Source organism: Anolis carolinensis, chromosome 4 (assembly GCF_035594765.1).
Source record: "Anolis carolinensis isolate JA03-04 chromosome 4, rAnoCar3.1.pri, whole genome shotgun sequence".
NCBI lineage: Eukaryota > Metazoa > Chordata > Lepidosauria > Squamata > Dactyloidae > Anolis > Anolis carolinensis.
The window spans coordinates 248,269,586-248,292,018 of record NC_085844.1 but is presented as its reverse complement, the minus strand read 5'-3'; the positions used below and the strand labels follow the sequence as shown (position 1 = coordinate 248,292,018).

The 22,433-nt window shown below is 45.6% G+C and overlaps 2 protein-coding genes across 3 annotated transcripts in view; both read left to right on the top strand.

The window, feature by feature from the left end:
* angpt4 (angiopoietin 4) overlaps positions 1–3,625 on the top strand; it is a 48,400-nt gene extending 44,775 nt beyond the window's left edge. For both annotated transcript variants that reach the window (XM_062979116.1, XM_062979117.1), the window contains exons 9-10: positions 1,305–1,435; positions 2,700–3,625. In XM_062979116.1, the coding sequence (XP_062835186.1) occupies positions 1,305–1,435; positions 2,700–2,872 (304 nt within the window). In that variant the 3' untranslated portion in view covers positions 2,873–3,625. The remainder of the gene's footprint in view (positions 1–1,304; positions 1,436–2,699) is intronic.
* Positions 3,626–15,028: 11,403 nt separating this feature from the next.
* On the top strand, positions 15,029–20,305 carry LOC134298554 (uncharacterized). The gene is made up of 2 exons (XM_062979115.1): positions 15,029–16,799; positions 20,028–20,305. Exons 1-2 carry the CDS (start codon positions 15,252–15,254, stop codon positions 20,067–20,069), a joined length of 1,590 nt encoding a protein of 529 aa, XP_062835185.1. The 5' UTR covers positions 15,029–15,251; the 3' UTR covers positions 20,070–20,305.
* The last annotated feature ends 2,128 nt before the right edge of the window (positions 20,306–22,433 follow it).

The window sequence follows — 22,433 nt, the reverse complement described above, 5'->3', positions numbered from 1 at the left end:
TCATCTGCAGAAAGGGGAAAGCATCAGTGTCACATTTGGGAGGGTACATAAGATACATAAGGTAACTCAATTTTTTTTAGTCATGTTTTGGCTCAAACTTCTAGACTTATACATAAATGTATACAGTGTTGTTAGCTCTGCGTGGCTGTTACACCAGCTGCAGTTCTTCCTAGAGCCGTGGGGCTTAAAAATACTGTATTTGAGTCTAATGCACACCACAATTTTCAAAACCCTAAAACCAAAAAAAAGTATTTGCTGCCGAATGTAATGCGAGGAGGCAAAAAGTCCACTCTTTGTAATTTAGAAAATGAAAGCTTCCAGCAATGGAAAGAAAAACCTTGGATGCATCCATGCTGCAGAATGAATCCACTTTAATTGCCTTGGTTCAATGCTATGGAATCATAGCAGTTGTAGTTGTACAAGGTCTTGAGCCTTTTCTGCCAAAGCCTGCTAATGCCTCACTAAATTATAAATCTCAGGATCCCATAGCTGTGGCCATTAAATGAGAGATGATGTTCCTCAAAGAAGAGCTCCAGGGATTCCTGAAGCAGCTTCACCTTTGGCTTTGATTCAGCACTAAGATTAACACATTGTGCAAATCTAATGCACACCTTAATTTTGGAGAGGTAATTTAGCCAAAAACGGTGAGCAGTAGAATCGAGTAAATATGATAGTAGTTCATACACTGACAACCAGATCCTGGAAGCTAAGTCAGGTCAACCCAAGTTAGGACTTGGATGAGAGACTGGCAGTGAATCCCAGGTGCCATAGGTTATATTTCAGAAGAAAGAATGGACAAAAATCATTTCCTTGTTTAAAGAAATGCTGTGAAATTCATGGGGTTGCCATACATTGACAAGCAACTTGAAGGCACACATAACCACACACACACATCCTACTTTTCAGCTGTGAAAAGTTGGACGGCATGTGGTCAGCTGGCTGCTTGCCAGAGTTAGAATTTCCAGGTTGGATCCAGGACAAGAAAATTTAATCTTCAACAAACCTCAGAGCAGGGGAAGGTATTCTAATACTCCATCAAGGCATCCTCCTTTATTTTCCAAATCTAAATGGTCAGCCAAATATCTCACTTCAACACAGCTCCAGTATCTCTGGTGGAAGGGAGGCCAAAGAGGCACAAACAGTATTCCCAGAAACAAAAGCTGAGATGGTCCTTTGCACCCTCTCCTCCTGGTCCCCATGGGTGGGGTCATGTTGGGAAGAAACAGATGTATTTAAAATATATGCTCAAGTAATTTCCCCATTCCTTGAAGTCCATGCTTCTCCTTCTGGTCTTTGTTCTCCAGGCTTTTCTTGAAAGGCTACCGGGGCACGGCTGGGCAGCAGAGCGGCTTGCCCCTCCAAGGCACCGGCTTCAGCACTCGAGACGCAGACAATGACAACTGTATGTGCAAATGTGCCCAGATGCTGTCTGGGGGTGAGTATGCCCTTAACCCTGGCAACCCTGGGAGGAGAGGAGGAGGAGGAGAAGTGGGAGGTGAGGGCAGAGCTTAGGAGTTTGGGTGCCGACTATTTTATAGCAGGCTAAAGGGATCATATAAGTCCCTTGCTGAAATGGATTCACTGGGCTACCAGTTGGTTTTCAGGCATGATTCACAATAACTGCTTTGGTAATGTAAGCCCTATACAGTAGTTCCCCTTTATCCACAGGTAATATGTTCCAAGGCCTTTGGTGGATGTCTGAAACCATGTATAGTACCAAATCCTATACAGTCAGCCCTCTCTATCCACAGATTTTGCTCCCAGCTTGAAAGCACTTTTTTTTAAAAGCCAGTAACAAACCTTTATTTTGCCATTTTATATAAGGGATGCCATTTTACTATGCTATTATACATCATGGGAGTTTGGATCCATCTGCACTGACATATAATGCTGTTTGAAACTGCATTGTATGGTTAGCATACAGTTCAATGCTTTTAAACTGCAGTATATGGGTCTACACTGACCATTTAATGCAGTTTCAAACCCCAGTGAATGCCAATTGCTCACTGTAACCCCTTCTGCACTGCCATATAATCCCGATTGTCAAAGCAGATAATGCACATTATCTGCTTTGAAATGGGTTATATGAGTCTGCACTGCCATATAATCCAGATCAAAGCAGATAATCTGGATTTTATATGGCAGTGTAGATGGAGCTCGTAACTACTGTAACTACAATATGTTTTCCCCTCTTATGGGAAAATTACACTCTCTCAGCCTCAAAGGAAGGCAATAACAAACCCCACCTGAGGAAATCTTGCTAGGAAAACCCCATGATAAGATCACCATAAGTTGGGAATGACTTGAAGATATTTGCCCAACCACAAAAGTATGCTGTTTTTCTTATACATACATACCTATGATAAAGTTTCATTTATAACTCAGGAAGAGGCAAGCTTGTTTCCTGTTGCTAGAGATTGGGATGCAACGGAGCAATAGATTCAAATTGCAGGAAAAGAGATTCAATGTAAGCACTGGGAAGAATATCAAGATGGTCAAAGCTGTTTGATATTGGACTCAGAATCTGATTGAGTCTTTTTCTCTGAAGGTTTCTAAGCAGAGACTAGATGGCCATCTGTCTGGAGGGCTTGGATTGTGTGTTCCTTCATGGCAGAAGGAAGTTGGACTAGATAGCCCTTGTTGCCTCTTCTGATTCTGTGATTCTATGATTCTCTTTCTTCTAATCCTTCTGCTTCCAGGCTGGTGGTTTGATGCCTGCGGCCTCTCAAACCTGAACGGCATCTATTACCCAGCCAGACACAACATCCGGAAACTGAACGGGATCCGATGGCATTACTTCCAGGGACCGGGATATTCACTGAAAAGCACGCGGATGATGATCCGGCCTTTGAGCAGTCGCGAAGCCGTGTAGCGGAAGGCAGCTGGGACACCATTTCTCTGGGCCAATGATGGATAACGAAGGGTCTTCAGTCCTAGACTTGTGGTAACGGAGCAATGGCAGACTTTCTGGAAATGATGTCCCTTATGAAAAGTGATCAGGAATTCACCAAAGTTACGAGCAGCAAATCTTGCCTTTCTGATAACGAATGGAAGCTTTCAGAGGGATCTTAGGATACCGATGAAAAGAAGAGGAGACTCTTGCATGTGATAATGCTTGTCCTATGGGGAAATATATGTCATTTTTAGTCATATAGTTGGACTTCTCCTCAAGTTTGGAGGGTGTTTGTTCGGATTTTAAATCATGTACATTGTGCTGAATTCCATGTACCATCACTGCCCCATATGGAAACCTTATAGTGTATGCTACATCCTTTTTGGCACATGAAATATGCTATTGTATGCTCAAGAACATGTGTTTGTTGGCAAACATGGACAAGGCCGGAAAGTGTTGGATATTCTGAATGGTTGTACTACAGGTTAGTGCATCCATTTGGCTGGCATCGACATTTATTCTTTGCCCTAAAAGAGCCAAACTGCTTGCCATTTCCCTATTACTGGCCAGTGGCCATTGTTCCAAGGACTTAACTCATTTGTAGTCATGGACTGGTAAAGAAGCCATTTCGAGGCTGGTGTAAAATAGTAGCAATTGTCTGTGAAGTTCCTAGTTTGCATTCTGCTTTTAATAGAGAAGGGCAAAGAGAAGTAAAGTTTTCTTCCTGTTGTCCATTGGTTCTTCTCTCCTTCATGTATTTCTCACTGAATGTCCAGAATGGTTTCTAGAATCTGAATGTGAAGCTTTTGCCCACATTCAGTTTCAGTGGGTCCTCCACATTTGTGGATTTTGATTAATCATGGAATATAGTCACACTAAAAATGTATTGGTCCTCCATTATGACTTTGTGGTCAGCTTCTGTGGGACACCCTCTATAACAGGCATGGGCAAACTTTGGCTCTCCGGGTGTTTTGGACTTCAACTCCCACAATTCCTAACAGCTGCAGACACTTTCCTTTCCGGGAAAAGGAAGGGGCCTGAGACTGTTAGGAACTGTGGGAGTTGAAGTCCAAAACACCTGGAGGGGCAAAGTTTGCCAATGCCTGCTCTATAAGGACAAAACTTCTGGATTATTTTTTTTTCATGTCAGGAGCGACTTTCTGGAAACTGATGTTGCGGCTTTGGATGGAGTAAAGCGCCCCCTTCTGGCATACACTGTCAAGTGCCACTAGTTACTTCAATGTGTTTGCAACGCCCGACATTCCCTGCTAGCTAGAGAGACTCCTATGAAATTTATGTTTTCACAGACAAGGAATACTCAAGAGGTGTTTTTGCCAGTTCCTTCCTCTGAAATTTAGCTTATAACATTTATTGTTCATTAGCAGTCTTCTTCTCAAGTACCGATCATGGAAGATCCTGCTTAGGTTCTGAGATCAAACTGCATCTGTGAGTTATGCAAATATAGCTTCAATAGTGAAGAGTAGAGACATGACACTTGCAACAAAGGTCCGCATAGTTAAAGCAATGGTATTCCCCATAGTAAGCTGGGTTGAAGTTAAACATCAAGAAAACCAAGATCATGGCAACTACACCTATTGATAACTGGCAAATAGAGGGAGAAAACGTGGAGGCAGTGACAGACTTTATATTTCTAGGCGCAAAGATCACTGCAGACGCAGACTGCAGCCAGGAAATCAGAAGATGTTTACTTCTTGGGAGGAGAACAATGGCCAATCTTGACAAAATAGTGAAGAGCAGAGACATCACACTGGCAACGAAGGTCCGCATAGTCAAAGCCATGGTATTCCCCATAGACACCTATGGATGCGAGAGCTGGACCATAAGGAAGGCTGAGCAAAGGAAGATAGATGCTTTTGAACTTTTGTGCTGGAGGAAAATCCTGAGAGTGCCTTGGACCGCAAGAAGATCCAACCAGTTCATCCTCCAGGAAATAATGCCCAATGGCTGCTCACTGGAGGGAAGGATATTAGAGGCAAAGATGGAATACTTTGGGCACATCATGAGGAGACAGGAAAGTTTGGAAAAGATCATGATGCAGGGGAATATGGAAGGAAAAAGGAAGAGAGGCCAACCAAGGGCAAGATGGATGGACGGTATCCTTGAAATGACTGACTTGACCTTGAAGGAGCTGGGGGTGGCCACGGCCCACGGGGAGCTCTGGTGTGGACTGGTCCATGAGGTCACGAAGAGTCAGAAGCAACTGAACAAATAAACAACAAAGCTTCTATTTATGTCTGCATAACTTCCTCTCTTTTCTGGTCATTGCCGAATTTCCAATCTTCTGACAGCAACAACAAACATCCTGCCACAACAGAACACCACTCTGATACCTTTCTATGGCACTGACATAGAATCATACTCTATCAAACACTTGTACAGTAGGATGAGGTCCCTAGAGTAGGAAAAGGCTCCAAGGGACATCCAGTCAATCCCCTGCCATGCAGGAAGATACACTCCAAACCCTACCGACTGATGGCTGTCCGGCTTCTGCTTAAACACCTCCAGGGAAGGAGACTTCACCACATTATCCTCCAGACATCTGGATACACACGCATATATATACACACATGAGATTCTGGAGGATACTTGTCACTGTGTTTGCACCTACACTGTAGAATTAATGAAGTTTGACACAATTTTAATTTCTATGCTCAATGCTGCAGAATTCTGGGATAGGTAGTTCAGCAAGACACCAGCAGTCTTGGATAGAGAAAGCTGAAGACTTCAGGAAACCTCAATTTTAATGAATCTATAGCATTGAGCCATGGTAGTTAAAGTGATGCCACACTGAATGAATTCTACAATGATGCATGCCATGTATCCTATATGGTGCAGGAAGTAGTGCTTGATTTGCAAGAGATAAAAAGATGGGAGTTGGAAAGATAAGGCTGAGAAATAATGTATTTCTGCTAGTTTAACTTTTAGCAACTTCCTTGCTTTGGCCTCATGTCTCATGCTTTTCTGATAGGTACTAAAATGTGCTGTTGGAATTCTCTTTCTAGCAATTCTTTTCAGCTCCTTTTTGCTGCTAAGTCCAAATGAGACAATTTTTCTTTTTGAAGCCTTGGTCAAAGGACCGGGTCATAACCTGGCCATCACAAGGAGACACAACTCATTGGAATCCTTTCTCAGATTCTTTTCTAAGGATGAGATCCTGTACTTACTTTGAGAATATACACAATTGCAAATGGAGCTAATGGCCATTAGAGGTCGCTAAAGGACAGAAGTATAATTTCATATTCAGAGAAGCCTATGAGAATGAGTTCAATTTTTCACCAGGTTTTCTTGGAGTCAGTGTTTGTGGGATCTTTGGTGGCGATTCCACATCAGACCAAGCATCCAAGAAGTCATGTAAAAGCATTTTTTCTAAACAAAAATACTGGCAAAACCAGAGGTTTGAGAATGTTTTGGGATTACAGCTCCCAGAATCCCCTAGCCTATGTGGCTGTGATGATGATTGAAGTTATACTCTGGAAAAAGTAACTCATCCAAGCTTGGAAAAAGTTTGCAAAAAGGCCATCTCCATAATGTGAAGGATCAATCAATCCAATCAATTGCTATTTATTGTCAGTTCATGGAAGTATTTGATATTTGTCATAAAAGAGAAACAAACAAGCAGAAGTCTCCTGGTGAGATGAATCAACATAATATTATTTTTCTACTCAGAAAATAATGTATTCTGCATCAGGAGCTTGGTTTTTGTTTTGTTTGTTTGTTTTGCAGGAAAAGCTGTTTTCTGTGCATAAAGAACATGAGTATTTCATGCAGAATATATCCTGAACTGCAGTGATTCTTGGCCCTTTCACGCAACACAATTATAACCCCAATATTTCCTCTTTAATATATAAATACTGTAAATAAATAAATAAATTTAATCCCCACAGCACCATCCTATGAAATCCTGACATTTGCAGTTTAATGAAGGCTAGTGAGAATCTCCAAACAGAGGGCTCTTTTTAAAAAGGGTTTGTAGACTTAGCATTATTTGTAATGTTGGGAGCTGCTTTGAGTCTTGATTAATAGAGAAAGGTCGCTGTTGTTGTTGTTGTTGTTGTTGTAGTTGCAGGGCCAGTTGACAGTTTCAAGGGCCACAAAGGTAGTTACCAAAGACCACATGCAACATGGGTTTCTTGCCAATCCTGCATTAAATCAGTTTCATTTACAAACATGTTGACATTTCAATGGCCATTCAGCAATTGAAACCATGTGTCTCCTCTTGTTGGAATTAACCAGTAAAACTTGGGGCCATTGTTTGCTCATTTTGTTTCCTGTTTAATGGGGTTTCAGTGGGAAGAAAACAGAGAGTTAGGGGGACGACCCCTGGCAAAAGCAAAAGGGAAGTATGAATGGGACACAGCATTGATCAGAGTTCGCATTTCTCTGATAAAACTCAATGAAAGACATGGATCATGTGCATGGTAATAAGCATGCAGATAGAGATACGTATCACACAGTGGGGAAAATCCATCAATTTAGGATTATGACATTTAAATGCCACATTCAAACGCCTACCAAAAAGAGCTCACAGCCCAATGAAAAACACCAAGAGTGTCACAAAGTGCTCAAAGTTTGGGACAAGGATTTTTCTGGTTAAGCTACAAAAATCATGCCCTGGATATCCTTTGGCCAGGTGCTGTTTCATGGCTCAATGCTATGGAATCCTGGAAGCTATAGTTTGGTGAGGCATCAATATTCTCGGGCAGGAAAGGATAAGGACCATGTAAAACTACAACTCTCAAGATTCCAAAGCATTTATTTGTTTATATATTTATTTACAGTATTTATATTCTGCTATTCTCACCCCAAAGGGGACTCAGGACAGATCATAATGCACATATATATGGCAAACATACACAGACAGACACAGAGGCAATTTAACATTTTCCAGCTTTGGCTTTATGCTCGATTCCAGCCACAGGGGGAGCTGCTTCTTCACTGTCCACTTGTGACACCGAGTCCTTGATGGAGTACTTCCTCATTTTTCTGCTGGAAGGTTTTATGGTGTCATAAATTAGTTAAATTAGCCTCCCCACAAAAAGCAGTATCTAAATTTCCTGCTCGACAGATGCAACTGTCTTTTGGGCTGCATAGGTCAACAGCAAGCTAGACTATTTAACAGTCTGGAGCTCACTCCAACCCGGTCTGGCTTTGAACTCATGATTTCTTGGTCAGTAGTGATTTATTGCAGCTGGCTAAAACCAGCTGAGCTACAGCCCGGTCTGTAGCAGTTAAAGTGGTACCAAACTGCATGAATCTTGCAGTGTAGATGTGCCTTGGATATCTTTACACTTGAGGATATTATATCTATATTGTCAGATCAGGCACAGCCTGATATTTCTAATTTCTGTGTATGGTTCTGAGGAACTACTCTTCTGAAATGTCTTGCTGGAGGACGGTTCTACAGATCCTGAAAAGGCAAAGGAGTGGGTCTTGAAGCAAATTGGGCCTGAAGTCTAAGAACAAGCCAAAGTGGACACATTAGGGTTGCCATACTTTGGACATGTCACGGCTTATTTGCAAGGAAGGAAAAAAAGAGGAAGAGCAAATTATCGGTGGATGAACTCCACCAAGAAAGTCATGTTTTCCATGCATTTGCAAGAATGGAGTAGGGAAATGAATCCAGGGAGACCTGAAAGCCTCCTCTTTAAAAGATCGGTGTAAGTCAATGTTAACTTGATGGCAAATAAGAACAACACTAGACTTCAGCCTAAACAGTTGGAGTCTGCTTTGCTTGATATGGCCATCTGCTGGGAGTGCTTGGACAATGTCTTCCTGCCTGGCCAAAGTCGGTGGGACGGGGTGATCTGGGATTCTCAAATTCTATGGCTACATTGAGGCTGTCATACTTTGGACATATCGTGGCTTGTTGGAAAAGACAATAACACTATGCAACATGATTTTTGTTCCTTGGTTTTACCATAGGTAAAGGTAAAGGTTTTCCCCTGATGTTAAGTCCAGTTGTGTCTGACTCTGGCGGTTGGAGCTCATCTCCATTTCTAAGCCGAAGAGCCGGTGTTGTCTGTAGACACCTCCAAGGTCATGTGGCCGGCATGACTGCATGAAGCGCCGTTACCTTCCTGCCGGAGCGGTACCTATTGATCTACTCACATTTGCATGTTTTCGAACTACTAGGTTGGCAGAAGCTGGAGCTAACAGCGGGTGCTCACTCCGCTCCTGGGATTTGAACATGGGACCTTTCGGTCTGCAATTTCAGCAGCTCAGCGCTTTAATACACTGAGCCACCAGAGGCTCCTGGTTCTACCATAGAAACATGGGAAAAGCTTATTAAACTGCGAAAACTTTGTTTTTGCAGGACATCCTGCAACATATTTTGCTACAGTTTTTCAATGAATGTATCACTGTGTCTCAACCAATTCAACATGATTTGTGGCAGCCACAAAAACAAAGTTTCTGGAGGATAACAAACACTTTCAAAGTAAATAAATGCCACACAATTAAACAGGAAATAACACTTTCAAACCAGGAACAGATTTTTCCCCAAATTTTACTACATAGTGTAATGCTTAGTAAAGTGGAAGACAGAAGGAAAAGAGAGAAACAAAATCAGAAGGACTCCACCAATAATAATAATAATAATAATAATAATAATAATAATAATAATAATAATAATTGTGCGGTTTTCTGGCATTGTATATTTCTGCCGCTTCTGTGACTGTTCATTTGGGTTTTGATGATTCCGTAGCCCACTTGTCGATGGACGTCCAGAATCAGCAGCATCCACCGCGGTCCTTTTTATCCTGGGCGACGACCGAGCCAGTATAGACTTTGTTTGGGTTTGTTTCTCCATAATGCTAATGGGTTCGGTGCTCTTAGTTCTGCTCCTCAGCTGAGGCCTCTCTGGTTTGGTTGGACCTGCCGGTAGTTACACTACCGCCAGCACAGCCCTCAGTCATCATTGGAGCAGCTAAGCCCCCCCACCACGTCAAGGTGGCACCTGCTGGTAGTGATCAACTTCATGGATTTTGGCTCAAACATCTTATTAGTTTACATGGAAAAATGGCCCAACAATTCAATGAGATGCTGCAGAAAGGAAGTATCAGTGAATGACTAGCAACTGGAAGAACATACCTGATACAAAAGGACCCAACAAAAGGAGCAGCACCAGGAAACTACAGGCCAATAACGTGTCTGCCCACTATGTTTAAACTACTGACTGGCATCATAGCTGACCGAATTCAAGACTATCTTGAAGAAAAAAAACATCTTGCCAGATGAACAGAAAGGCAACAAACGGAAAAGCAGGGGCTCAAAAGACCAGTTATTGATTGACAAAATGATTCTGGAGAACTGTAAGAGCCGAAAAGCTAATCTTCACATGACGTAGATTGACTACAAAAAGGCCTTTGACTCACTCCCACACAGCTGGATCATCAAGTGCCTGGACACCATCGGGATTAGTAAAAACGTTGGCACCTTCATTGAAAACATGATGGAGCACTGGAAAACTGAACTGTTTGTTGGAAATGAAAGCTATGGACTTGTCAATATCAGAAGAGGAATTTTCCAGGGAGACTCACTGTCCCCTCTGCTTTTCATTATTGCCATGATCCCTCTGTCAACAATCTTACAAAAAAACAAATCTTGGCTACCAAACATCTAAGAATTCTAACAAAATTTCACATTTGATGTACATGGATGACCTGAAGCTATATGGGAAAACGGAAACTGAAATCCAATCTCTGACCAACACTGTCTGAATTTTTAGCACTGATATCAACATGGAGTTTGGTTTGGACAAATGTTTGACAGTGGCATTGAAGAAGGGAAAAATCATTGAAAGTGAAGGCATCAATATGCCCAATGGCCAAACAATAAGGTGTCACCAGCCAGAGACCTATAAATATCTGGGCATATTACTGTGGTCAGTAAAGAATACACACAAAGGGTCAGAAAAATTCTCAAAAGCAAGCTCAATGGAGGCAACACCATCAAGGCCATAAACACCTGGGCCATACTGGTCATAAGATATACTGCTGGCATTATAAATTGGACGCAGGTGGAACTGGACAATTTGGACAGAAAAACAAGAAAACTCATGACTATTCATCATTCACTGCACCCTCGCAGTGATGTTGACCGGCTATATCTGTCTAGAAGATCAGGGGGCAGAGGACTCCTACAAGTAAAACAAGCAGTCAAAGAAGAAGAACATGCCCTGGCAGAATATGTAAAGCAAAGTGAAGAACCTGCTTTGATTGAAGTCAAAAATCAGAAACTCCTCAAAGCACAGCAGACAAAAAACCAGTACAAGAAAACCGCACTACAAACTAGAGCTGACAGCTGGCACAACAAAACATTGCATGGAAAGTTCCTTGACAAAATTGAAGGAAAAGCTGATAAGGAGAAGACCTGGCTCTGGCTCACGAATGGGACCCTGAAGAAGGAGACAGAAGGCCTGATCCTTGCAGCCCAGGAGCAAGACATCAGGACAAAGGCAATTCAGGCCAAGATCGAAAAATCAGCTGATGACCCAAAGTGCAGACTGTGCAAGGAAACCGATGAAACCATTGATCATATCCTCAGCTGCTGTAAGAAAATTGCACAGACTACAAACAGAGGCACAACTATGTGGCCCAAATGATTCATTGGAACCTATGCCTCAAGTATCACCTCCCTGCAGTTAAGAACTGGTGGGATCACAAACCTGCAAAGGTTGTGGAAAATGAACACGCAAAGATACTGTGGGACTTCCGAATCCAGACTGATAAAGTTCTGGAACACAACACATCAGACATCACAGTTGTGGAAAAGAACAAGGTTTGGATCATTGATGTTGCCATCCCAGGTGACAGTCGCATTGATGAAAAACAACAGGAAAAACTCAGCCGCTATCAGGACCTCAAGATCGAACTTCAAAGACTCTGGCAGAAACCAGTGCAGGTGGTCCCGGTGGTGATGGGCACACTGGGTGCCGTGCCAAAAGATCTCAGCCGGCATTTGGAAACAATAGACATTGACAAAATTACGATCTGCCAACTGCAAAAGGCCACCCTACTGGGATCTGCACGTATCATCCTAAAATACATCACACAGTCCTAGACACTTGGGAAGTGTTCGACTTGTGATTTTGTGATACAAAATCCAGCATATCTATCTTGTTTGCTGTGTCATACAACGTAGTTGTGTCAATAATAATACTAATAATAATAATAATGTCTTTATTTTTATATCCCGCCTCCATCTCTCCGAAGGGACTTACATGGGGTCAAGCCCAGGTGATTACAGTCATAGTAAAAACACATCCAAGTAAAAACAGATCCATATAAAACATAGTAAAATCACAACAATAAACACAAATAGTTAAAAACCTGAGCAGGCTCATAAAAATGAACTGGGCCAATGAAAGTGCATGAAGTGAGGAATGTAAACTGGACAAGAAGTAGGTACTGAGCTGTTATCATGGTAAGGGGCTTGGGAGGAGGTAAACATAGGAACTATTTCCAACTAAAGGAGTAGAAAAAAGTGCAATAGATGTGTTATCCTATCATGAGGTTGAGGTTTATTCATCAAAGGCCTGTTGGAAAAACCAAGTTTTAAGGCTCTTCCTAAAAATTAGAAGGGTAGGGGCTTGCCTAATCTCCCTGGGGAGTGAGCTCCACCAATGAAATGATGGCTGCCCCAAATTTGCAAGAAGTGGCCAAGGCAGTTGATAAGACTTGGATGTCTTTCATTCATAAAGTCAACATTGACTTGATTGCAAATAGGAACACCTCCAGACTACAACCTAAATGGGTGGAGTCTCCTCCTCTGGAAGCTTAAACAGAGGCTGGATGGGCATCTGTTGTGGGTGCTTTGATTGGGTGTTCCTGCATGGCAAAAGGGGGTCAGGCTGGATGGCCTTTGGAGCCTTTTCCAGCTCTATTGTTATTAATGGATTCAAAGACTTGCAATCTCAATCTGACACTCACCCCAGTCTTGGGGGTGGTGTGCAAGGTGGACACATTCTCCAGGGATCCGCACAGATTCGGCACATGATGCGTGTGCCTAGCAGCGATTGCGCATCCCATGGGGTGGCTGCCATGGCAACCGTCCTCCCCCTCCCAAGTTTTGCATGTGGGCATGAGCCACCCCCAGCTACAGCTTGACGTAGGGAGGCGAGGGGGACAAAGACGGGGAACCGGCCAGCTGTCCCGGTGCAATTATGCTCCTTGAAAAACATACAGATCATAATTGCATTCGCATTAGCACCATCCCGTTCCTCCTGCTGCTCAGCCCTCCCGGCCCAGATGCCCTGCTTTGACTTTTCTACTAACAGCTGACATTCAGAGGGTGATGAAAAGGAGCAGAGATGGGGAGCCGGTTCAAGGGGCTGAGAGAAGGGACAGAAAGGCCAGCGTTGGGCCACTGGGTCAATCTGTCCTCACTTGCCTTTATTTCTTCCCACCTGGCCTTTCAGAAGCATTCCTCTTCTCCGGGGCTGTTGTCACACAAGTAATAAGCAGCCCAGGTTCAGCAGACGCCAAACAGGAACCTGGCCTCCTTGAGATTGCTCTTATGATCCAAAGAGGGAATGTTGCCATTTCAGAACACCTGCAGGGACTGGGAAAGTGGATCATTTGGGATGAAATGAAAAGTTTCACTCAAAGCAAGTCATTGCCCCAAACACTAATAAAGAGGGATTCCAGGTTTCTCTCCAAACAGTTTTTTGGGGGAGCAGCGACATATATGTATACTCTCCGACTGTTCCTGTTAATCTTTTGCTATTTCTTTTGCATCTGCCTTTACAAAAATATGTAGGATTACCATTAAAAAGCCAAAAAGAGATGGCCTTTGCCAACTGACTGCTATAACACGTGCCTTGCTATGATGACTCTCCCTTTAAAGATCCCATAAGCTTGGGCACTGCAGAAGGATGGACTGAACCAAGGAAGCCACGCTGAATCTGCAAGACCTGAGCCGAGCGGTTGAGGACAAGCTGACTTGGAGGTCTGTCTTTCATAGCACTGAAGTTTACTTTATGGCATTGAACAATGATAATGAACCACCAATCATAGCGACACCAGAAGCACTTGAAGTGGCCAGCTTCTGGTCAAAGGAATTTCAGCATAATGTCAAGTTTTTAAACTTTGTTTGCATTTTTATACATTTATACTGTAGTCTCAGTATGGTTGCCTTCCAAGTGTAGAGTCTTGGCGGTGGGTCTGTAGAGACCTATTATTGACCTATATGTTCTTTTGCAGTGTGGACATCGATTTCCAGATGGAAGATGGTCCCTGTCAGGGTTGGCTTGACGCACCTCTTTCCTCCTGACACATTTCTCCCTTTTGCCCTCCATTTGTGCCTCTTTGAATTCCACAGCACTGTTGGTCACAGCTGACCTCTACTTAGAACAGTCAAGGGCCAGAGCTTCCCAGTTCTCAGTCTCTATAACATAGTTTTTTAGGTTGGCTTTAAGCCCATTTTAAATGTCTTTTCCTGTCCACTGAAATTCCATTTTCCATTCTTGAGTTGAGAGTAGAGTTACTGCTTTGGGAGACGGTGATCGGGCATTCAGAAAATATGACATTCAGTCCAGCGGAGTTGATGGCTTAGGAGCATTGCTTCAATCCTGGTGGTCTTTGCTTCTTCCAGCAAGCTGACATTTGTCCGCCTGCCTTCCCAGGAGATTTGCAGGATTTTTCGGAGGCAACGCTGGTGAAATTATTCCAGAAGCTGAGAGTGACATTTTGCAGGCGTATAACAGGGTTGGGAGGACAATGGCTTTATAAACAAGCATCTTGGTTTCCCTACGTACGTCCTGATCCTCAAACACTTTCTGCTTCATTTGGAAAAATGCTGCACTTGCAGAGCTCAGGCTGTGTTGTATTTTAATTTTTGTCAAGAGGTGACTGCCAAAGTAGTGGAAATAGTCATTTTTTTAATGTTACACCATTAAGCTGTATTTCTGGCATTGCAGAATGCCATACCCATTGCTGGTCTGCCACCTCACCATGATTAAACCATTAGGGGTTATTGATGGGGGAAAGAGTCTGGGAGCTCACAACCTCTGAGGATGCGTGCCATAGATGTGGGTGAAAAGTCAGGAGAGAATACTTCTGGAACATGGCCATACAGCCTGGAAAACATACAACAACCCAGTCTGGGAGCTGCTATGGCAAAGTGTCAGAACCCTGCTACTAGAGCCTGGATGTGGCTCTGAGTTTCAGGGTCACTGACATTGATAAGACACCTGCGTCCCAGGACTCGGAGGAGAAACGGCTGATGGACTTGGCGGGGAATTTGCGCGGGGTTTTACTGAGCGGGAAGAGACTGTTCAAATGAGGGGGAGGGTATATAAAGGAGGGTTGGCCGGAGCCTCCCATTCTTGGCTTTTCTGATGTTCATGTTTCCTACAGTAAAAGTTCCTGGTGATACCACAGAGAGTCTCGTGTGTTCATTCAGGAGCGGCTGTGGTGAGCTGACACTAAGCCAAGAAATCGGACACCATCCCGCTGTAGCGGTGAGGTGTAACATGCAAGTGGAGGATGAAGAGCTCTTGGGCGCCGGAGGAGGAAGGTCGGAAAGGGCCACTCCCGAGACGGACGCTGAGTTCCACCAGCTGGCGGCCCTGGCGTCATCCACCGCTTATGCCCAGCCAAATGGGGTAACCCAGAGGCGCGGAGTGGTGCGGGGAGATAGCACCGGAGGAGAGGAAGGTTCACCTTCCCCAGGCCCGCAAAAGATGGTGTTTCTGGAGGAGAGGATGTCGGCGATGGAGACCACCCTGGCAGTGATGTCGAGGGCGATGGAGCGCCTGGCGGTTTTGGCGGAGCCGGAGCGAGGAAGGGAACTCCGGGCTAGCTCAATGTGGGACGTGAGCATGGGAAGCAGCCAGGGCTTTGCAGACCTCCCAGCACCGAAGGGAAGGGAAATGCGAAAGGAGCCCGGTGCCCGGCCCAAGATCCAAACGAGCCTGACGCGGGTGGAGGAGAGTGACGACGAAGGGGAAAAGCCTCCGAGAATCCCGGCTACGCTCCCAACTGAGACCCTGGTGCCCCTGGCGAATGCCGGGCGTGGCACAGGACAAAGGGAAGCAGCAGCGGGGCCCACTGGCCCGCAAGGGGGCTTGCGACGGGCGGAGAATTGGGGATTGCCACCACAGGGACCCCTACCGAGACGAGAGGAACTAAGGATCGAGTTTGGGGGAGAGTCCTCTGAACTGGATTTTTTCCTGACCACGGTGAGGGGCTATATGGAGGACAATGCCCACACTTTTAGAACGGAATCCAGCCGGGTACGGGCCATTGGTGCAGTGTTGAAGAGGGGAGCGGCCAGCTGGTACGTTCAACTACACGCGCGGCGCGACCCATGTCTGGGGTCACTCCGACGCTTTATGGGGGCCCTGGAGACCCGTTTCCGAGATCCACTGGAGCAGATCCGGGCGAGGGAGGAGTTGAAGACCGTCTCCCAGGGGCAGAGGTCGGTATCTGAGTATGCGGAGGAGTTCCAATGCCTCGCTGAAAAGGTGCCGGAATGGTCTGCAGTGACAAAGATAGAACTCTTCAAAGAGGGGCTCAGGCGGGAGATCCTCTCCTGGGCGGTGCATCGTGATGAGCCTGACACACTGCGCGGATGGATTCAGCTGGCGGGGCGCATCGAGACATCGCTGGCCCAGGCGAGGAGGCACCGAGGAGGGCTACAGCAGCGGCCGCAGATGAAAGAGGGGAGCCGGAAGGAGGGATCAACCCCAGCCGGGAGGAGAACGGAGCCGACAGGGAACGTGAGCACCAGCAGGAGGGGCTGCTTCGTGTGCGGCCGTTTGGGCCACAGGGCTGCCGAGTGCTGGCAGAGAAAAGGGGAAGGCGGAGGCCCGCCCAAACCAAGAGCCGTGGCAGGGAAACGCGCCGAGGAAGAACCACCGATGAGGCACCACTCGGGGGGGTTGGTAAGTCAGGACAAAGCCATGATAGTGGTCCCCATTCAGCTGGAAAGTGGCAGCAAACAAGCAACCTGCAAAGCATTTGTGGATTGTGGATGTTCCAGGAACATCATCTCCCCTGAATTAGCCGAGGGATTGGGATGCGAAAGAACGAACCTAGAATCCCCAATAGCTTTTTCGCAGTTGGACGGATCCACAGCATCGGGATCATTAGCTAAGTACAGTGCCGAAGATGTAAAGTGTAAGATAGGGAGTTGGGAAGGAAAGGTGTCATTTGTGATATCACAAATAGCCAGCTATAATGTTATACTAGGCATGCCATGGCTGGGGCAGGCCAACCCGCAAATCAACTGGGAGGATAAGAGCATGATCTTCAGGATGAAGTTGGAAGGAGGGAGCCAGGAAGTGGAAAGGGAGCCGGGGAAAAGGGGGGAGGAAGACTCTATCAGGATAGCAGAACTGGCAGATAAATTACCCCCAGAGTATCGGGATTTTGTGGACGTATTTGATGAGAAGGAAGCAGACAGTTTCCCACCGAAGCGGAGAGTTGAAGTGAAGATAGAGCTAGTCCCAGGAGCAGAGCTTCCTAAGGCAAAAATATACCCAATGTCGGCTAGGGAAAAGGAGGAACTGAGAAAATACATTGATAAAAACCTAGCGAGGGGTTTCATAGAGCCTTCAAATTCCCCTCTAGGGGCGCCTGTGTTGTTCAGGCGCAAAAAGGACCAAACGCTGAGGCTCTGCATTGACTACAGGGGCCTGAATGCAATCAGTTCTGGAAATAAATACCCCCTACCTTTAGTGAAGGACTTGATCGCCCAGTTATCGGAGGGACAGATATTCACTAAATTGGACTTAATTGAAGCGTACCATAAATTGCAGATTAAACCAGAGGACAGGTGGAAGACGGCCTTCTCCTGTGCATTCGGATTATTCAATTATCGTGTGCTCCCTTTCGGTTTGTGCGGCGGAGGCGCCGCGTTCATGCAATTAATCAACGAAGTGTTGCATCCATTGTTGTACAAGGGAGTCTTTGTTTTTTTAGATGACATATTGTTAGTATCTCGGACTAAGGAGCAACACATAGAACTAGTCAGGGAAGTCCTGCAAAAGTTGAGAGAAGCAAAACTGTATGCGAAGCTTGCCAAGTGCGAGTTCAATAAAGACCAGATAGACTTTCTGGGGTATAGGATTTCCTCCCAGGGAGTGGCGATGGACCCTGCGAAGGTAGAAGACGTGAGGGGGTGGGAAGCCCCCAAAACACGGAAGCAGCTGCAATCCTTCCTAGGGTTCGCAAACTTCTATAGAACATTTATCAAGGACTTTGCGCGCCTCACTTTGCCATTAACGGATTTGTTAAAGACTAAAGGTAGGGGAGAAACAGCTAAAGTGAAGGCCCCAGGGGCCAAACTGACCTGGACAATAGAATGCCAGGAAGCTTTCGAAGCCCTTAAAAAGCGTTTTACTGAGGAGCCTGTCCTACAGCACCCTGATATGTCTAAAGCCTTTGTATTACATTGCGATGCGTCAGACCGGGCATATGGGGCAGTTCTGCTACAGAAAGACGAGGGGGGGAACCTGAAGCCATGTGGCTATCTGTCAAAAAAGTTTAGCGATACAGAAAAAAACTGGCCGATTTGGGAGAGAGAAGCCTTAGCGATTCTAAAAGCACTAGAGTGCTGGAGACACTTTCTGGAAGGAAGTGGAACACCGTTTGAGGTGTGGACTGACCATAGAAATTTACAGTATCTAAGATCCCCTCGTAAACTATCAGCGAAGCAAATTAGATGGGCCCAATATTTCAGCCGTTTTGATTTCAGACTCAGATTCTTCCAGGGGAAACATAATATACTCGCTGACGCTCTCTCTCGGATGCCTCAGCACGGGGGAGGAATTCAGGAATCTGAAGGGAGTATTTTTCTTGATAAGCAATGGGGCCTGGCAGTACTAACTCGAGCACAAGCGGCCAAAGAAAACAAACGTACTGCCATTTCCACGGGGGGAGGAGAAATATGGGAGGAAGAGTTGAAGCGAGCGTATGGAATGGACAAATGGTTACAAACAAACAAAGAAAAGGGAGAATTGTGTGGGGATTTGGTGTTTGTAAATAAGAAATTGTATATTCCTGAATGTTTAAGACGAGAAATGTTAAGGAAATACCATGATAACAAGGGTGCGGGTCATCTAGGCCCCACCAGGACTATTAAACTGTTGGCCAAACAATGCTGGTGGCCCGGAATGAGGAAAGACGCCAGGGGATACGTCACGCAGTGTGAATTATGTGCAGAGGGAAAAACACCACCGGGGAAGCCCCAGGGGCTATTGCAGAAGGTGGTGGAGCCCATGAGGCCATGGGAATGCGTAGCCATGGATTTTGTAGGCGAACTACCCCCCAGCAGAGGCCACAGATACATTTGGACAATATTGGACCTATTCTCAAAACAGGCACACTTTGTGGCTCTGCCAAAACTCCCTTCAGCTGAAAAACTTGCTGATTTGTATGTGAAGCATGTATATCGCCTACATGGGTGTCCCGACAAGATAATTAGTGACCGGGGAGTCCAATTTACTGCAAAATTTTGGGGAAAATTCTTACAGCTGTTAGGAGCAGAAAGGAACCTGAGCTCGGCCTTTCATCCCGCGACCAACGGGGGGGTCGAACGTACCCAACAGACACTGTGCCAATTCTTAAGGATGTACACCAATTATAGACAGGATGATTGGGCGGACCTTCTTCCGTTTGCTGAGATGGCTTTTAACGGGGCCGTACATTCGGCCACAGGTCGTGCCCCATTCGAAATAGTATACGGACAGGAGGTGGCACCTTTCCCCAGGCTACCCGAGTGGAAGGAAGGGGAGGGCCAGACCGACGAGGAATGGCCGGCCAAAATCAAGCAAGGGTGGCAAACCGTGGTAGAGGCATTGCGGGAAACACAAAAGAAGTACAAGCTCTTTGCGGATTGTAGGCGCCGAGAGGGGGACAAATTGGGCGAAGGAGATCTGGTTTGGCTGAGCACAAAAAACCTGAAATTGGGGTTCCCATCCAAGAAATTGGCTCCACGCTATATAGGGCCATTCAGGGTAGCAAAAAGAATAAACGAAGTGACCTATGAGCTGAGGCTACCAAAGGACCTAGGAAAGGTACACCCGGTATTCCATTGCAGCCTGTTAAAAAAGTATAAAGGAACTCTGGACAGCGGAGAACAATAGTTGTGTTTAATCTTTTCCTTCCAGGACGAAGGGGAGGAGGACGCCATGTCAGAACCCTGCTACTAGAGCCTGGATGTGGCTCTGAGTTTCAGGGTCACTGACATTGATAAGACACCTGCGTCCCAGGACTCGGAGGAGAAACGGCTGATGGACTTGGCGGGGAATTTGCGCGGGGTTTTACTGAGCGGGAAGAGACTGTTCAAATGAGGGGGAGGGTATATAAAGGAGGGTTGGCCGGAGCCTCCCATTCTTGGCTTTTCTGATGTTCATGTTTCCTACAGTAAAAGTTCCTGGTGATACCACAGAGAGTCTCGTGTGTTCATTCAGGAGCGGCTGTGGTGAGCTGACAGCAAAGGGTAAGTGGAACAGCAGGAGAGCAGAGTTAACTTGATTTAGCTCCATGTTAAAAAATGTCTGGGGATCCTTCAGAGTTTGTCCCAAACTCCAGAGCAGCATTATAACTTCATCCCAGATTGGACAGTAGAACTGGGTGAATCAGGATGCTATTCCACACAGGCCACTACTGTCATCCCTTTACGTCGTATTCATCAGTGCAGAGAAAGGGAGATGGATTGGGCCCACATTACCATCATGGTCACTGCCAGATAGCCACAAAACTCCGTGATGGCTCCTGGCCATTGTGGGCAATCCTTGCTGACACTAGCAGATGCAACCAGGTAGAAGAATGGTAAGTAGTAATAAGCAGCCCAGGCACAGCCTGGCTGGACTCTGCGTCGTTGCCACCACTCCAGTCCAGATTGACCCCAGATGAAGCGATCCATGTAAACAAGGCCCTATATTGTATTTGCAATGTTCAGTTATAGCTGGTCTTGTATAACGCATGAAGAGGTGCATGCGTTATCAGGGTGGGACTTCTGACTCAGTGCTGTCTTGTGGGCAGACAGTACATGAATCGGCCGACTGATCGGTGGTGATTCAGCAGCAGAGATACACGGCTCAGGGATCACTTTGCCAGCATCCCACCTTCCTTGTCTCAGGCTGCCTGGATCCTCCTCCTCCTCCTCCTCCTCCTCCTCCTCCTCCTCCTCCTCCTCCTCGCAGCTCCTGTGCCATCCTTCTGCGTGACCCAGTTTTGTCTTCCATCCGCCCACTCCTCCCTGTTGGCGAGGCAGTGCCTAGCCAAAAATAACCCCCTGAAAATGCAAAATCCGACTCCATTTCCAGCTCGATGTGACCGTGTTCATTCCTTTTCATACACTTCCGTGCGCACTCAAAAGTACATCTTAAAAATACCCATTGCAACATTGCCCTGCTGTCCCCTCCTACGGAACATGTTGCAGCAATGTTGGTCTTTGGCAGCAACGACTTGTAAAAACCTGCAAAATTTTCTTAAACTGGGGCAGGGTGTGTCCTATCCATGAACACTCCAGCATCACCAGTGGTTTTCAAGGATATCGATAGTAGTTGTATGTGTCATCCTGAAGATTAACAAAGTTATGATATGCTGCCTGGGAGTGTGGCGGAATCTCCTTCTCTGGTGATTTTGCAGCAGAGACTGGATGGCCATCTGTTGGGAAGGCTTGGATTACGTCTTCCTATCTGGCAGAATGGGGTTGGATTGGATGGCCCTTTGGGATGTCTTCCACCTCCACCATTCTATGATTCTATGACAGAGTGAGGTTTTGCGTCTAGTTCATCTGGTACCTGAAGTGCCAATCAGAATTTAAGGGCACAAATCCTGCAGGTGTCTTGCACATCTGTAAATTCCCCTCCTGAAGTGACTTGACATTTTTGTCCAATGTAGAAGGTTTGCAAGGGCGGTGGAAGTGGAGATGGGTGTGAAGTGTGGTCACACATATGTCTATGTGAACACATGTGAACAAATACATGCATCTCCTTGCTTTTGGTCATACAACATTCAACACAAGATTTGTATGAAACATTTAATGTATAATTCTACATGAAGAAATTTATACTGCACAAGCACTATGTAGGTATTTGTGTAGGAATACATGCATGCAAATGTACACAGACACCTTGAAATACTGGATAACATTGCATGCATCTGATAACAGTGCGTTAAAGCACTGAGCTGCTGAACTTGCAGACCAAAAGGTGCCAGGTTCAAATCCCGGGAGCGGAATGAGTGCCCGCTGTTAGCCCCAGCTCCTGCCAACCTAGCAGTTCGAAAACATGCAAATGTGAGTAGATCAATAGGTACCGCTCCGGCGGGAAGGTAACGGCGCTCCATGCAGTCATGCCGGCCACATGACCTGGAGATGTCTATGGACAACGCCGGCTCTTCGGCTTAGAAATGGAGATGAGCACCAACCCCCAGAGTCGGTCACGACTGGACTTATCATCAGGGGAAATCTTTTTATATCCAGGTTGAGTGCCACTTATCCAAAATGTTTGGCGTAGGAAGTGTGTTTTGAATTATTAAAATTTTGGAATACTTACATATACACA